At 37.6% G+C, this 18,178-nt stretch overlaps 2 protein-coding genes across 2 annotated transcripts in view; both read right to left on the bottom strand.

The window, feature by feature from the left end:
• Positions 1-2,029: 2,029 nt before the first annotated feature.
• On the bottom strand, positions 2,030-16,370 carry LOC105758993 (collagen alpha-4(VI) chain). Its single transcript, XM_072925783.1, has 8 exons — positions 16,306-16,370; positions 13,699-15,998; positions 11,637-12,898; positions 9,617-9,707; positions 6,735-7,406; positions 5,800-5,893; positions 5,322-5,593; positions 2,030-3,650 (listed from the first exon to the last, which is right to left on the bottom strand). Exons 3-8 carry the CDS (start codon positions 12,174-12,176, stop codon positions 3,478-3,480), a joined length of 1,842 nt encoding a protein of 613 aa, XP_072781884.1. The 5' UTR covers positions 12,177-12,898; positions 13,699-15,998; positions 16,306-16,370; the 3' UTR covers positions 2,030-3,477.
• The window catches only part of LOC115493559 (uncharacterized), a 25,316-nt gene continuing 20,776 nt past the window's right edge, over positions 13,639-18,178 (bottom strand). The window contains exons 17-21 of the mRNA XM_072924253.1: positions 18,014-18,064; positions 16,493-16,528; positions 16,306-16,368; positions 15,936-15,998; positions 13,639-13,734 (exon numbers count right to left, since the gene is read on the bottom strand). Coding sequence (XP_072780354.1) covers positions 13,639-13,734; positions 15,936-15,998; positions 16,306-16,368; positions 16,493-16,528; positions 18,014-18,064 — 309 coding nt within the window. The remainder of the gene's footprint in view (positions 13,735-15,935; positions 15,999-16,305; positions 16,369-16,492; positions 16,529-18,013; positions 18,065-18,178) is intronic.

Below are 18,178 nucleotides of genomic sequence, written 5' to 3'. Positions count from 1 at the left end.
GAAGTTCCATGTCTCTCTCCTGAGGGTGAACACGTAATTATGATAAATGACACTTCCTCATTGTACTGCTATAACTAAAGTTAAACACAATGAGTCAGATCTCAAAATAAACAATTACTGAACTGCTTTCAGAGCCATTAAAGTATCTCTCTCCCTTGTCTAACGTATGTTCTCAGCTGTATTTTGCTTGTGTGTCAGACAATCTGCAGCCACCATTGGCATGTGTACAGTCACCCCTAAACTTTTACTTAGGAGTGCATACAGCACAAAGGCAAGCTGCCATGCAAACAGAGAGGAGGCTGGGTGCAATGGTTCAAGCAGCCAGCCCTGTGTTTGGTATAGTGCTTTACTCCCTGCCCTCTGCTACAGGAAGATGTTACATATTACGTACCCACATTGGGTCGGTCTTCTGTGGCTGCACACCACCAACCCCATTTCTGTGGATTCTCTGCTTTTTAGATTGCAGAAGCTGTTTGTACACACTATAATACAATAAAGGCTGGGTCTCAGGTGGGATCTGTAGGTGATACTGCAATAAATTTAGCATGATTTGGAACGTGATACACCCACTCAAATGCCATGTTCTTTGGCCCAAATGTCTACTAGATTGTTTAGGAAATTAATTCCAATTATTCATTTCTTTCTGGAGTACTCTGTCCCATAAGACTTGCTTTTCAAGGCCCAGGATGGGCAGTGGTATGGAGCATGGGGTATGTTTCCAGCCAACTAGTAGTTGCTGCCAGCATGTTAAGCACATGGCTCTTGCCATCACAGGTTTGGGAGTGTGATACAGTCAATCTGCCAGACATCCTCATACTTACATTTCAGTCATTGTCCTCTGTACCAAAGAGGTTTCAACAGCCTGACTTGCTTAATTGCAGTGCATTTTTCACATCCATGGATAATGTCTATGACTAAGTCCACTCCTCAGTCATGAGCCCACCTATATGCTGCATCTCTTCCTTAATGTTTCGAGGTGTCATGGACCCACTGAGATAGTAATAATTCACATTATACTGCCAATTCAAATCCACCTGAGCCACTTGAGTCTTGGCAACTGCTGGTTATTCTTATATACTTCAGTGCCTGACTCTTGCAGAACATGAGCATCTACATGACATACCTGCACAGTCAGATTATCCACAGAGGCAGCAATATTTTAGCACATTGTGCATTGTGGCAGCCCTAATGGGCTTAGCCCTATGGTGCCAGTTATCCTGCTTCCATTGCTGCAGCCAGGCCCACAGGGCACTTGCTAGCATCCAGAAATCATTGTAAAGTGTTGACTACTTTTCCTATTTAACAGCATCTAAAGCCAGCTTGATGGCTTTGACCTCTGCAAATTGACTCAATTCACCTTCTCCTTTAGTAGTTTCTGTGGCTTGTAGTAGGGGACTCCATACAGAGGCTTTCCATATCTGATGCTTTCCCACATGATGGCAGGATCCAGCAGTAAACAAGGCATAGCGCTTCTCGCATTCTGCTGATTTATTATATAGTGGGGCATTATCAGCATGTGCAACATTCTCCTCAGGTGACATTCCAAAATCTTTGCCTTCTGGCCAGCTCATGATCACTTCCAAGATTCCTGAATGACCGGGATTTCTCATTCAAACTCATTATGTGATCAGTGTGACCCACTTACTCTATGTAGGATTAGTTGCATGATGTGCAGAGGAACATCCTATCCAACATGAGTATTCAGGATGCTAGGAGAAGCATCTAAAAATCTGGATCTCCTGTGGAGGTCCATTCACTCTATTTTGTTTTACTGCAAAACTGGCTTTCAAAAGGATTTTGACTATTTTCTTCCCTTTCTCAAAAACCCTTTTTGCCGTATTGCCCTACACGATGGTATCGTCAATGTACTGTAGGTTTTCTGGAGCTTCACCCTTTTCCACTGCAGTCTGGATCAGTCCATAGCAGTAGGGCTCAGTAACCACCCCTGGGGGAGTTGATTTCAGGTGTACAATGATCCCTCTAAGTGGAAGCAAAGTGTGCCCTGCACTCTGCCAGCAAAGGAGCTGAGGAAAAGGCATTGGCAGTGTCAATTGTGGCACAGCACTTGGCTGCCTTTGACTGCAGCTCATATGAAAATTCAGCGTGTCTGGTCCAGTGGCACTGAGCAGTGGCACCAGAATGACTTCACTCATAAAATTCCCCGCTGATTTCTTCTACAAGTAGACAACAACTTCTTTCCATAAAGTTAGTAGTACAACTAGCCCTTCCATTCTGCTAGGAAGGGCTCACTGTTGTGCATGTGATTCCTCTGAATAAGAGCAAAGCCTATATTTTCAAAGGGAAATTCTGTATTTTATTTAAGGAAAGCTGGCACATATTGTTTTATATCCAGTGGCATCCATTTTCATGTATGGAATATATGTAATTATTCCACTTTATTTCTTTAGTAAGAAGCATTTGCTGCATCATTTTTACAGCTTTTTTCCAGCTTAATCTTCTTTCTTTTATTTTCAAGGGAGCATATAGAAAGATGCTGCTAGATCTATTCTTGTATCTTGTAAGTGAATCCAGAAAAGAACAAAACGCCAGGTAAGTACAGCCACCTCTGCAGAACAGCCTATGGTGACAAAGTTAAATGCACTGTGACTTCTGCAGCCATAAAATGGGAAACAACAGAATTTGGGTAAGTCATCAGAGTACGAAAGCTCAGCTAAGTCCTATCCTTCTGCAGGGCACTGCATTTACTATCTTCAATCAGATGTCTTCAGGATTTTTTCTTTCACTCAAGAGCAACCATAAAAATCTAAGTTCTAAAATAAAAGCACTTGTCTAATATATGGTAACAAAGACAGGGGACCAATGCTTATTTACCAGTGGGAAGCCACACCATGAGAATACACTTACACCTGCTTCAAGAATTAACAGCATAAATAAATAATTTGAGAATGATTAATTTTATTCACATGTTGGATTATTCATAAAAAAAAAAAAAAAGAAAAAAAAGAAGCCAAGAATGATGCTATGGTAATAAATCTTTTAAATCCTTTAAGTGAATTAAGTTCTATGAATTCTGTCATTTGAGATCTAAATGCTTTCCGGTATTTTCTATAAGCAGGATAAATGTAAAACACATCAAAACATTTTGATGTCAGTGTCTTGCATCTGATATTATTTCATGTAAATCTCTGAGGCATTGCTTTGTTTTATGCAGTATATTCAGAAAGTGCACACTTTGGTATTTATGGAAGAAAGCCAGGTTTCAATACTTTTATGCCTTTTAAACAGTGCACCCTTGGCTAACAAGAGTTTCTCAATACTCAACATGTTAGATCAATGGAGAAATAGCCTAAGTTTTATTTTCATAATTACATTACTAGTTAAAAACTTTATAATCAATATTTCTTTCAACTGAAACATGGGAGCCGAGTGGGTATGTAAAGCTTCCTCTTTGAATGCCTTTTCCACATCAACCTGATAGTCTAACTGAAGAGTTAAAGTAATTTAAGTGTCTCTGCACTAGGAGGACTCTATACACAAGAATCCACATTCTTCTTGTGTTTCAAATCTATTTTTATTGCCTCCACAGCCCCCATACCAGAACTGACCACACCTTTTCTGCTCTTTGTCGTAGTACCACTTCAAAACGTAATTATGACATTCTCCACTATCTTGAGCAAGGTCACATGCATCTGGAAAAGGGAAATAAGAGACAGATTTAATGAAAGAAAAATCCACCATTCTCAGCATTGTAAATTCAGGGGATAATAACATTCAGTGCAAAATGTCAGACAAAAAGAGTAGCCAGTGTTCAAGGTCTTATACAGATTCACTATATTCATCTATAACTCCACAGTGCCAGTGTGAAAACCAATTTTTTATGATTGTTTTGCCCAGAATATCTGAAACTAGATTTTTCATTGCCATAAACAAAAGGACTGCTAAAAGGTGTTTCTTTTTCTAACAAAAAAAAAAAAAAATTAATGATTGTAAAATAACTATACCTGGTCCATAGAAACTAGGAGAATAAACTCTTTAATAATTCCCCTCTATTCCAACTTCTTATACTGATAGCCATCAGTAAAATTTCATAAATTAGTATACATAGGTTGTTAAACTATCCATGGTAGTCTCTTAGTCAAATCTAAGAGTATTACAGATTTAAATTGCATAGATTAGCAAAGTAGGTGAGAGAAGCATACTCAGTAGCAATCTGGTATTTGGTAAGAAAAGACCTAATGATCTTTCACCAATGTAAATTCAGACTTACTCAAAAAAAGACAGAAAGGCAGCTCTAGACTTTGGTGTCAGTACAATATTACAGAGGAAGAACTGAGAAATAAAGAAATATAATAATACAACTTAAAGATTCAAAATCACATAACCTTCTCCTAATCAACTGAAAAGCAAAATTCTCAAGCAAGAGATGAGCACAAAGTACATCTCTCAAAAAGCAGTTCTGGAACTGGGCTACATGTTCTTAGAAGTAAACTGTTGGGTCACTAATTACAATACAGGACTGGGGAATGCAGTTCATATAGCTCTCATAAATGGCTTAGGTAGTTTCTTACTTAAGTGCAGTGACCATGACTACTTCCTTAAAGGAATTTTTTTTTTTTTTAAGTAAAGTGTAAACAGTAACATATCTTCTGTTACTGATCTTTTCTCATCCAGAATGAGGCTACAATTCCAGAACCATTCTTGAGTGGAGAAGGATGAAAAACAAAAGGATAACATCTGTAGAAATTAACTACCACAACCAGATCTATGCAGACACCTTCTCATTTATTTTCACATAAATTCTCTCTAATTGTAATTTAAACAATAAATTCACTCAATACTCTTACAAGAACATTGGTGCCAAATAATCTCACAATCAGCTTCCCACACCTATATCTAATGGCAAATCTGCAATGAAAAATGTAACATTAGGAAGCATACTTAAAACATGAAGAATATATATTTTGATACCTCTGCTGATGGATCCTGTTCTTCCTAAAGGAACAGACTGTAGCAGAGATATAATTAGTTCCTCCATGTTGAGCTAAATTAGCAGCAGGAGTAACTCACTAATTACAGAGCAACTTGGGGATTTTAAAATGATTAACTATTTTAGTAGGAGGGATTAGAACTTTATATGATATTATTTTAAAAAGTTATAAATCAAAACTGAATTTATAATGACACATGTAGTTCAGTTTTTAATTACTATATAGGTTTGGACTAAATACTAGCATATGATGACTAAAAGCTTTGGAAAAATGTAATTGGAAATTATTAATCTTGTAGAAATATTCAATTGAGTCCTTCAGAGTTTAGTCTTTCACTGAATTAAAAAAGACTTTCATATTCTAGAATCATACCATATTCATTACAGGCACCTCTAGTTTCTGCTGTTGTCTCTAAATTTTTCTTGTTCTTCTCTTGAGCTTTTCCACATTCTTGAAGCTTTTCCCTTTCAGCATTTTCCTCTGTGAAATATTCATTCTCCTCATAATCGTCTCTCATTTCTGGCAATGTGTATACAGGTTCTTTGGCATTCTCTTTCATACTCTTCATGACTTTACTTTCATTTTTTTCCATGTCTTCTAAAACTTGACTGGAACCACTTTCAGCCATTCCAGGAAAAGGTATCCTTCCAAGGAGAGGAGGGGAAAAATATTTAAGCACCAATATGACCTTAGAAAATGCATCTGGTTAATTCCTTCTGAAAAACATTAAAAAAACGTTTGACCCCAATCCCATTTCTGTTATAACTACTTTGAATGTAACAACTAACCAAAGGGATAAATCTTGCATTCAGAGGTATGCACTCAAAAAGTTAAATAGGTGATTTCCAACCTCTCAGTTATGGATGCTTCCTGCTGTATGTCTCCCCAATCTAAGTTTTCACACTCTTCTTGAAGTTCAGGTGAAGGATAACTGTTCATTTCTTCTGTGGGAAAGCACAGGTAGCAGGCGTGAGTTTTAAAGTTCTTGTAAGTAGGGTTAATAAAAACCACTACATGGTTGTTTTTGTGTACTGGAGTTTCCATCTTTCAATAAGTAACGCACTATATCCAGAGTGACTGACATTATGCCCAGAAAAATGAAAATTGTTATAGAGATCAGATAGATAAGAATTACTCCTGAACCAATCTTCTGTACTTTTTCTTGCTCTTTAATACGCTATTTGTCCTTCTATAGAAACTGTGACATCTCCAAGTATATGATTCTGATGAGGATTTTAAATAAGTAGCAATTTCTTTTTTGATATTCTCTTGTTTCCATGTCAAAGCATCTAAGATGTGCTAATATGCATTAATGTGTCTTGAAAAGTAAGTCCTCTCTCTGCTCTATGGAGATGTTAAGGTCAAATGCAAATGTGCAAAATATTTATCTTGTACCTGTCCCAAAGCCTAAACAGGCATAAACAGCTCAGTAGGTCTGGACTTGCAAATGGTCTGAGGAGAAATGTGGGCCAAAATCAGGAAAATGACAGTGTGCTCTTAGCTGAAGAATGGTCTGTCTTTAGTGAAAGCACAAAAAACACAAACACAAAGCCACATATTAAATAAAAACTTAAGGGAAAAAGACTACTTTAGAATAGAATGCTGTTCCGTCATTACTGGCACTTTTATTAATGTCCAGCATCTGAGGTAAACTAATCATGAAAGATTAGCAGCAAAGTTATGACCAGGAACTGAATGAGAGCACAAATATACTGACTACCTTTTTCTACAAAGCACTCGTCTTTCTTTCCATAAGTGAAGCAAATGCTGCTGTGTGATACTTACGTTGTAGAAGATTCAGGAATGCCCGGCTAAACCTCTGAGCATACACCATCTCTGGTGTGGAAAACCTGCTCAGTGTCAGTGAGTGCTGATCTGTGGGGGAGCTTGACAGCTCCATCAGCTGATTGTCACTCACATCGCTGCCAAGTGCAAGAGTGAATAAGGTGAATCCTTGGCACTTGGCTCCGAGTGAAATCTCTCTCAGCCTTTCTCTGTCCCATGTGCTTGTTTTGCTTCCGATTATTGTAAATATGACCCTGTGTTTTCTTTGTCTGGGGGCTTTAAAGAATACGTTTTCAACTGTCCACTGTAGAGCAGAAGCAATGGCTGATGGCCCTTCCAGCTGGTGAACAGACTCTTGGATGTGTTTCTTCATCAAATCTTTATTGCTGTATGTGACTAGGTCAAACTCCAAGGCCACAGGTGTTTGGTTTCTGTCAGGCAGGAAGCCTCTAGGAGCCTGCTGCACCAGTGCCACTCTGATGCCTCCATATGATTCATTTGGCTGTGAGGAAACAACAAACTGATCGACCATGTTGCTCACAAAGTCTTTGGCTCTCTGAAATGCTTCACTGCTAATGCTGTGAGAGCTGTCCATGATGTAAGTTATATCCATATCCATCTGAACCAGGGGAGAAAAAGGCACCTCACAGTTGGTTCTTGGATTGCATTTATCTAGACAGGAAGAGCCAGTAGGCAGTGAACTATTTAACAATACAAAAAAAGCAATGATTTATAAAAATTTCACACAGTTCTGTAGGTCTGCATTAGGTTTGTATGGCTAGGTTTTGGTAGTGGGGGGCACTACAGGGCTGGCCTCTGTAAAAAGCTAAGGGAAGATTCCTCCATGTCCAGCAGAGCCAATGCCAGCTAGCTCCAAGAGAGACATGCTACTGGTCAAGTCAATTAGAAATGGTGGACATGTCTCTGTGATAACATATTTAAGAAGAAAAAAATGTTATTGTGCAGATTTAATGGTGGCCATAGAAAAGCAGAGTGAAAATATGTCAGAGAAACAACTATGCAGACACTAAGGTTAGTGGAGAAGGTGGAGAGGAGGTGCTTCAAGTACTGGAGCAGAAATTTCCCTGCAGCCCCTGGTGAAGACCATGGTGAGCTGTGATCCTGCATGCATGCCTAAACTTTGATCTAAAAAAAGCAAAACAAACAACCCCCAACCAACCAAACAACAACAAACAAAACAAACAAAACAAACAAACAAGATAAGAAACCCTCTAATGAATTTGGGAGCAGTGACAGGACTTCTACACCCCTTTCTCTCTACCACAGAGAGTTGGGCCATAAAGAGATAACCTAGGGGCTGAAAGGCCCAGCAAGGAGTTAGCTCTTGTTCCAAAAGGGCTCAGACCTCAGCTAAGAATCAACATCTTAGTCTGGGGAGCAGATGTAAGAAGAGAGAAAAGAAATATTAGTGACTGAAAGGCACTGTTTTACAAACTGTAAAAGACACAGAGTTATCACAGAGGCAGAAGCCTTCTACATACACACCCTGAAACTGTGGGAAACCTCTCCCTAGAGCCTAGATGCAGATTCTGTGGTTACTTCCCTGGGGGTTGAGGGAAAGGGTCTCGATGTGTGTGTGTCCCACCAACAATTGGATGGTAAAATACATTGAACTCTAAGTTACATTATTTCTTCATTAGCTGTAATGTTAATAGGTACCCTTTACCTCAAGCTGTATATATCTACTTGTAGTTTCTCTTTTTGTCTTTATTCCTGTGTAGTATAAGTCCTATGTCTGTTAGTTTTTTGTCTATTAAAAAAATAATTAATTCTATAATAGATGGAATCAGCCATTATTAAATGGCTTGTGAATGAGAATGAGTTTTGGGATGCTGGCTGCCTCAATAAAGCTATTGTCTGCTGCCTGGGCAAAAGGCAAGGACTTCAAAACCCCTACTTCCATTTGTAACAGGAGCTTGAAATATTTTTGTTCTAGTAAGGAAAAACAGATTAATTTTGCTGTAGAAGGTTTTGAGATACCAGGGGAAATTATTCATGCATGAGAGCAGAAGAACATTCATAAGGTAAAATTTTATAGATAACAGTTCCCTGGAGAAACTTTCTACTGTTGAAATCTGAACATTGTAAAGGACACAGAATCAAACTCTATTTTTTCATCTCAGATCATTGTTCAACATTTTGGCATATTATAATTTAGTAGCTTCTCCCCCTCTCACAGCATAGAACTTCCAGCAAATGAGCCTGCTTTCCCAAAATCATATTGCTATTTTAAGTGCATTTCTTTTAAAAAGGAAATACTAAACACAAAAATTCATTTCACATGGCTGAAACAGAAATTAATTAAACTGCTTTTTTTTGATTTTGAAATTCTATTTCCTACCATCCACTGAAGAAGAATTTAAAATTATAACTTCTCAGCAGTGATATTCTGTAACCACAAAATGATCTGTCACAGAGGACAAGAAGGCCCAGTTGCAGATGGGTTCAACTGGCTGGAATGTCAGAGACAGAAAAAGGAATAAAGTTTCCTCTGTAAAGGAATGAAGTTTCTCTTGGAAATTATAAGAAATAGTAACAGCACTGCCTTTTAGCCATCCTGGAATGGGAGCACTCCGACATCCCTATTGGCTGCAGAGCTGGGCTGAGTTGCTCCATGCAACCAGCCATACAGTTCTTAATACATCTCTGCAAACTCCTTGTAGAACCATTTCTGGCAGTAGGAGTCTGACCAATGCATTGTTCATTAATATTTCTCTTTTATATTTAAGAACACTACACATTGCAAAAACTACTACTACATTGCAAAAAAAAAAAAAAATAAATAAAAAAACAAAGCTACATAATTTGTTATTGAAATGGTATAGACCAACACAACAGATGCAATTTGTAAAATGCCTTACCAAAACACAGTGTACAATATGTGATGACCTCCAAATTTTCATCTTGTTGCCTTTCCCAAACAAATAACTGAAATCTTCTTGTGTCATCAATCTGTGTTTTAAAGCAGACCCCAAAGCAACATTAAGAAGACAAGCAAGACAAGCAAATGAAGACTCTCTCTTTTTTTTTTTTTCTTTTTTTTTTTTTTTTTTTTTTTTTTTTTTTTTGCCAGGGAAGGATTATCACTTTTTTCTTTTCCTAATAGGGTACTATTTTTCTACAGAGAAAAGGGCAGGATAGCTCAGCTTTTTCTGGGACAAAGAGTGAAGATGATTTCTTGGAGGGAAAATTCTAGCTTTAAAAAGTTCTAGCATGAGAGCGACCTATGTGTTTCCTGAGATCATCTGAAGAAAGACAATCTTTCACAATGGAAGATTTGACCATGGAAATGCTTGAGGAACATTGAAGATGCTCCAACAGTTTCACTGATCACCACCAACCCTATCAAGATGTGATTCAATGAAAAAGCATTTCCTTGTAGACTGAGATACAAATGGCTCTAAAATATCACAGTATTACAGGAAATTAACAAGCTGTAATGGTAAGCAAAGAAATAATTACTTCTTTGCATTAAACTTTGGCTTCATGTATTATAGACCCCGCAATTAATTTCTGATTAACATCTGTATAGAATGTTACAGATAGAATTCTTCAAAGAAATTAGAATTGACCGTGACTGTATGTGGTCTCTAAACTGAAGCTCCTAAAGCAAAGTAAAGCCAGTAAATATCTGTGGCTACAGACTTGTAGGTACATAAAGATTTACACCATCTCTCAACTGCAGGTGCAGAAGTCCATCTGAAAGGAAAAGGGAAGTAGTACACTGCCCCAGTATTTACTTCGGGGTGGTGGTGAGGTTGGTTCCCTTGCCATCACTGTAAACTTAAAGCAGTGCTGGGCAGTGAATTTTTTGCTTTTCCCTGCTAAGCAGCTCTTTTAAACTCTTCTATTCTGAAGACTGATTTATGTACAGTCACAAGATGTCATCACATGCACTCAGAGTTGTAATCTGCTTATACTAAGTAAAGGAAATACTGATTATTTCTCCTGTTTATCCCGTGGAACAACACAGGCAATAAACCATAAGTTTCTTTCTCATAGGTCAGCCAAAATTTTTCATTCTGCTAAATTATCATTTAGCCAGAAAAATACATGAATCAACTAATAAATATGAGGCTGCATGAGAATAAATATAGTATAAATAATAAAGGACTGACTTAGATGTTGCTAGATCAGAATTCAGACTCCAAGTTTTGCACTTTTTATCATGTACAAGTGAATATATTTCCTTTTAGAAGGACAATTTTGAGGAAAAAGCAGTTGGAATGAATTTTATTTCAAAAAAGCTAAAACAGCACAGATTATGTTAAAACAAATTGAAAAGACAGAGAACATGCAATCTATATTGGGACACCTTAAATAAATATATAATTGCTTTCCTTTTGTACCTTGTAAAGTGGACTTATTTTTGTTTACTATCTTTTAGGTGAAGTCATATTTTAAAACAAAATTTCATAATTTTCTTCTGTACAAGAGGCAATAAAGATATCAAAAGGGGCTTTGCTAATTCAATGGTTTTTTGAAAAAAACTAGTGTGCTTGAAGCCTTCTACTAATTTTTCTAGAGACTAGGGCTAGAGTTTGTAAGTTAAATTTTTATTACTTGTCACAACTTCAGTAGTATAATGGCATAGGTAAATAAGTGAAATTAACAGAACATTATGGAAATTCTCTGATTTTCCCTAAAAGCACAAGATATTAATAATTCTTGTTCATTAAATAATTCATGTTTAGAAAAAGGTCAGATGGTCAAGTGACTCACTGTTTCTTTTTTAAAGTAGTAACTTTTAATGTACCCCTTTCTAATAAGAGATTGGACAGTTCCTGTAGAACTTAGGTTTGAGAACAGGATTCCCTCAAATCCTAGCACATACTCAGCAAGTGGGTGGCTGACTCAGTTTTCAATAAGCTGTCTACTTACAGAGAAGGCACGTCTGATATTCGGCACCTCACTGAAGGCAATAACCACTGGAGTGATATCCAAGGCACTCAACTCAAGCACAGCTGTGCTGATGGCAACATCATCCTGTGATGGACCGTTGGCAAAAAATATGGCAACTTTTCTTGTGAGGATGCCCTGACGAACACGTTTGAAGACATTTCTTGCAACAAATCTCATGGCCACTCCAATATTTCGTTTTCCACTGGATCTCTCTAGCGGGATTCTCTGGACTGCTTGTAGCAGCAAGTTGTTTTTTTGGAATTCAGAGAACCGGATGAGGTAATGCATGTTGGTATTGAAAGAAACAACAGATACACGAGCGCCTGTTGGGCAATTGCTTTCACTGATCTTAATGGTCTTCAGCAATAACATAACAATGTTCCTCATTCTTTCAAAGGCAGCTGGTGTAACATCGTCAGACATATCCAAGGCAAAAACCACTTCAGTTGGATAAGCTGGGCATGTGTCTATATAACAAAGCAGGAAAGTTATGTGAGAACCTTTCCACAACTCAAACATTGATAGTTTCTTCTTCAAATCTATAAAAGAATGAATATTCAGAGACCAGATGGGCTTACCTGGTGAGCATGCTGGAAGAAAGAGAGGGAGAGCAATTAAATTATTGTGGACTCATATGTATTAAATAGTGACTTATTCACTAGCTTTCAATGAAGAGCCTGGACAAAGTTCAGACAACTGACAGAGTCTGTCAGTGCAAGACCACATTCCTCTTTTACAATCAAATAGTCAAAATAGTGCAATTTTACTGCACTATTTTTTAGTGCTGTAATTTTTTTTACTGCATTTTTTATTTTTAATTTTATAAGAATTAAAAAAATTATCCTGGGTTCTGCTGAGCACATGTATCTGAGAATGAATGCACCTAAACTGGGGGACAGCTGATACACAAATACTGTCTTTTCTTAGAGAGTGCCCCAAAGGGTGTTGGCACAATGCCAAAGATTTGTTTAATCTTTAATAAGGAAGAGATATTTGTTATAATTTTTGTAATAAACAGATAGGAAAAATGAGCAAAAAGCGTAAGTCTGCTTCATACACCTGCTGAAACCCCCGCACAATTAACAACTACCAGTCAAACTGAACCCAGATAGAAACTACCAGTTTATAGGGTTTCCAATGAAGGCTATTCCATTTAGGAAGGGTAATTAGGTGAAATCAGAGGTAAAAGATGTTCCCCACTTACGGCAGTTTTTTCTGGTAAAATTCACAAGTTCACAAGTCTGCAGGTTCAAAATAAAAGAAAAGGAATTAATGGCAAATCCCAGACCACCCCAGACTGGGAATCTTACTGTTGGTTTGAGCTGAAGGTTGTATCCCAGCTCCTAAAATAACTCTCATTACAATAAATCCAGAATCACAGAGTCCAGTCCCTTTTCATAACAGATAGTACAGGGATTCCCTCCCCTTACCGCAGAAACTAGGCACATTTTTTTAGACATGCTCTGTTGACATTTAATGATGTTCTGAAGCATTAAAGCAATCATTAAATTATTTATGAATGAGTGCCATCCATTCTTTATTTTGTGTAAAAAACTTATCTAAGATGTCATCAGTCAATGGCACTTCCATAAACAATGGGCATTCCAATAGTGACTCACATAGGAAGTGAGAAGTCCATGAAGGAGGAGAAATGTCCTCTGGACAAAGAACACACCTGCAATAGTACTGGCTGAAGGTAGTCATCCATGCAAGGATTAATGAAGTCTTTACTCAGAAGTCTTCATTTTACATAGGATTAGGATTCTGAAAAAATCCTGCACTTCTACTCCCAGTGAAAATAACTGTTGCTGAAGAAAGGCCCTCCTTTACCAGAAGGGAAATAGTAACTCTAACATGAGCTGCTGTGTAAACTGATATGAGTGAAGAAACAGAAAAATTAATATTAATTGTCCAACAGTTTGTAAAAGTTTGGACATGGTGTTAATCCACATGCATAAGTGCTCATTGCTGTCAGCAGTTATCAACAGAAACCAAACAAATAATTCCTTGCAGTATAGTCAGCTGTAAGATGATTACTTACTTCCATTAAAATGGGGCCCACTGGTCCCTTGGCACCCTGAAACAAATTAAACACAGGTCCAAAAAATCAGACCCTGATAATATATTTCCATGTATTACTCTGTAGCCCAAAGAAAATGCAGACAGTGTTTCCCAGCAATCATGTATGAATTTGAGAGGACACAGCAGTTCCCAGCATAGATTTCTATGGACCTGCTCAGAGCTGCAGGCTACATGTCAGATTTATTTCTCAGTCCATTTTCCTTAATGGTTTTTAAATGTTCAATACTTGTCGCCCTTAAGAAGCAGTATAATTCAGAATTGGGTTCCTTTAAAAACAGCAGTTTCTGTGCTATGGTTCTGTTATTTGGACTTCACATATTTTCCAACATCCAGTATGTGACAAGCTTTCCCTCTCCTCTTGCACATTACAATCCTCACAGTTCTATCTTGAAAGACCCTGCATACCATACACACATCATGACACCTTTGCCTACTCTGCAACTTTCCCCTTGGGAGCTGTGGAAAAATGACAGCACTCCAAGCATGTTTTTTCAAAATAAAAGTATAGTTTAATCTTCATAACAGGAATGAAATACAGGTAAAATAACTATTTTTCAAGGGAGCTTGAATATTCATCATGTGTCCATTTCAGATGCATAAGAATTCTACTGAAAAATTGCCCTTACTCCCATGGAGCTGCAGTGAGATACAGCAGAAATATTTGAACTTCACATGCCACTTCTTTATCTCACCCTCTCTCTACCATAGCACTACAGTTTACCAAAGTTATATACTTCCTTACACCTCCAAATTATAGCCCTGTCTCCATATTCGTTCTTTTCCCTTTCAATTAACTTTCTATTCCTCCACCTGCCTCAGTTACCTTCTTCACCTCCTCTGCTGTCTTGCTGCCAGCATCATCAATGTCATTCTATGCCTTTTTCTTTTTATGTTTCCCAGTAGGTCCATCTTCTTCCTTAGTACTGTTCAGCAAGAGTTAATTGTGAATTGCCTGGGTCCTAAAGAATGCTACTGACAGCAACTCAGTGGTGGTGACTGAGCTGTGCAGACCTGAGACATACTGATGATCAAATCACCAAGGCTGGCAAAAACAAGCTTGTTTTGGCTGGCCCTGTCTACTACTTGTACCTCTTCCTGCATTCCTTTCTCTTCCACTCCTTACAGGGCTCCCACTTTCTCATTTCACTGATGCACTGCTACAGCAATAACCCCACCAAGCCCATATATCCCAAGCTCTGCTCTCACTTGAAGAGGAGATCTTGAACTTGAAGTACCTCTGAAGACTTCTTGGACCATGGACTGGCAAGGCCTACAGCTGTAGATCACAAGATCTATCTGTAAATTTTGTGAGCAGCCAAGCAGCAGAGAGGGAAATGTGCTCCAGCTGGCACTCTTAACCATTCTTGTGCCCAGCATCATAGAATAAATTGGGACAGGTACATTCATTAAACAACACAGTGCAATGAGAAAGGAAAAAAAGTTTGCTAAGTTGCACACATCCTGTGGGCCATTTTATACAGGTAAAGACAATATTACTAACAATGTTCCACACTTAAATTGAAAGAGTAAGCTTAAGAAAGTTTAAGAAGAAAATCATTAACAGTAGGGATTGTTTCTGGTCACAATGGAGATAATTTTCAGAATTTCCACAGGATAAAGACAGTCACATACAGGGATTTTCCTAACTACTTAAAGGGTTAGTCCTAAATCCTATTGAAATCCACAATCCTTTCACCTGCTTAGATAGAGAATATAACATTTTGTTGTATAAAATGCAGAACACAGACACTGGAAGGTACATCAACACATCTACTTGTGTTATGGACTAACAGGTTATAGTCAATTTAAGCTTTAAATAAGTGCCTGTAACTTTAAGTTTAATTTTAAATGGAATTTCTTTTTAAATTAAAAAAAAAAAAGGCATTGGCATTCAGGAGATCTTTTCACTATTCTCTGTTCTTTTAATTAGATATGCACACAGCCTAAAGAAAATACCAAATCCTGTGGAAGAAATTCTGGCTAGCATTGTATTGTTGCAGTTCCATTTCCAGCAGCAGGTGCTTCTGAGCACACGCATCCATAGGCAAGACTAAACTCTGTGCAACTGCCAGGCTGATTAAACATAGTTTACCATGTGAAACACTATTAGATATTCATTAACCTAATAGTAATTTTAAGAGCAATTTAAGGGTGATTTTTTTTTTTAAAATAAAGATTTTATTTTAAAAAAAATACCTGAGGTCCTGATGGCCCTTGGTCACCTGGATCTCCCAAGGAACCTGGTGTGCCAGAATTACCCTAAAAATAAAAACACAATATATTATTCTTTATAATTGCATGCACAGGTACCAAACTTCATCAGAGGAAAACAAAACTCTGTAACGATACTTTGAGTTGGATCCTGCATTTTCATAGTCTACCACTCCTATTATTAGCAACTAACACTTCTGAAGATTTAGACCTGCACTTTCTCAAGACTTGCCCAAATTATGACAACAAAAGATCAGAGTGGTAACAAATTTTAAAACTTTTGATAAAAAACACTTTGGGTGTAGGGGTTTTACTTTTAGAACTCTCACAGAGTCAGCAGATTTATCATTCTTACTCTTCTACCCCTAATTCCTTTGGGTCCTTCAGCTCCTGGCATGCCCTGATCTCCTTCTTCTCCCTGAAAATAAATGAAATCCAGAATTAATTGGAAAGAAGACAGACAGAAACACAGGCAACCTCTTACAAATAAGAATAATGTAAAAAAAGACAAAAAGAAATCAAACATGCTCATTTAATCATACCTCCGGACCAGGATAACCTATGAATCCAGATTCTCCCTATGAAAAGAAAGGACAAAGACTTCATAAGAATCTAGAACTTTGTGATGTGGTTAGTGTTTAATGTCTTTAAACAAAAAAGAATTTCAAAATTATTCTCAGCTTTACAACTCACCCAAGCAATAGTGGCTGCTACTCTGGTCTCAAATGATACAATTTTAGATTAATACCTTGTTTATCTAAAGGAAGGGCATTTTAAGAATTTCCACCAGCTTCTAATTTTTAATGAATATTACATTTCTCAAGTGTTTTATCAAAACTTATTAATGCCTCCTAATAGCATGCAGAGTGTTTGAATGTTGTTTCAAAATTTTATACCACTCACACCAAATAATGACACTGTAATATTTCCTTGGCTTACTAGAAGTCAATTCTTTAACTGTTTTCAGTTACTTCAGTTTCTAGTGTGTTCTTTGTTCACCCATGAGAAATAGTGAGACTCTCCCAAAAAACAGTCAGAAATGAAGTGTATCTTTCCTAAACACCAGAATTCACACTATTTATATATGTCCTTGTCCTCTTGCACACATATAACATATGTGTAACCTATGAAACCCTGTCATCAAAGAAAATTGTTAGAGCTAAGAAGGTAAGAAAAGATATTGGAAAATAAGAAGTATCAAGAGCCACTTTACCAAAAAGCCGTTTAAGAAAAAGGAGTTCATCTATTGGAGAGGCTCGTAGAAAGCCTTTATATATTTTCTGCAGCTTTCTGCAGCACTCTGGTTCTCCCACAGAAAGAGAGAGTGAAACAGATGAGCCTACCAGTGAGATTCACTGGAACTTTTTTCATAAGCAGCAAGAAAGGACTAGTCTTGCAATACTGCACAAACTCTTTGAATGGAGAACTGCAGCTGTTTCCAATATCCTGACCACTTTGCTCATGGACTGATCCACTGGTGCCATGATTCTGATCTCATACTTCCTTTATACTTTTTATTTCAGCTGAATTCTTGTACAATTTTAGAGTAGAAGGCATTTCATTACTTTTTTTTCAGCACTGTGAAGGGAATGACAAGAATTTCTTAACAATCCAGAGGTTACTCCTCAGAGCTTACTGCTGACAGTAGGAACACAAGGAAAATATTTCACATGAAAACAGTGATGATGTTTGGAGAGTATCACCCTCACCTTGGTAGTTAGGGAACCCCTCCTCTGAAACAAGAAAAATTAAAAGAGCCCATAGTGGCCAGCCCACCAACACTTGCCAATAACAATGCTCAGGCAGACTGAAGTGGGAGAAAGCACTGTGCACTGCAAGTACAATCCTCCACATAGATATACACACATCAGGCAAAGAGTAAGAGTGAGTGGTTCTCAAAATAATTTCCTACAGAAGAATGTCTCACAACGACTGTGGTAATCCTGAGCTTCTCACTGAACCTTACAAATGCACTTTGCATGTCTTGCATTTCTTTTTAATCAGATATGGAGATCATAACAGTAGAATGCAGACTGAGAGACTCTCAGACTCTAAGCACATACCTTTGCTCCTTTGCTTCCTTCAGGACCATAGGCATCTCTGCCATCCATGCCCTGCGTAGGTTAAATATACTACGAGTTAGCTTTTAATCCAGAATTAGGTTTATATCCAATTTAATTTTGGAATTAAGATTGTCCCATTACAATGAGGTGCCCAAGCTACTAAGA

Source organism: Taeniopygia guttata, chromosome 2 (assembly GCF_048771995.1).
Source record: "Taeniopygia guttata chromosome 2, bTaeGut7.mat, whole genome shotgun sequence".
Taxonomy (NCBI): domain Eukaryota; kingdom Metazoa; phylum Chordata; class Aves; order Passeriformes; family Estrildidae; genus Taeniopygia; species Taeniopygia guttata.
This window is presented reverse-complemented; position numbering and strand designations above follow the sequence as displayed.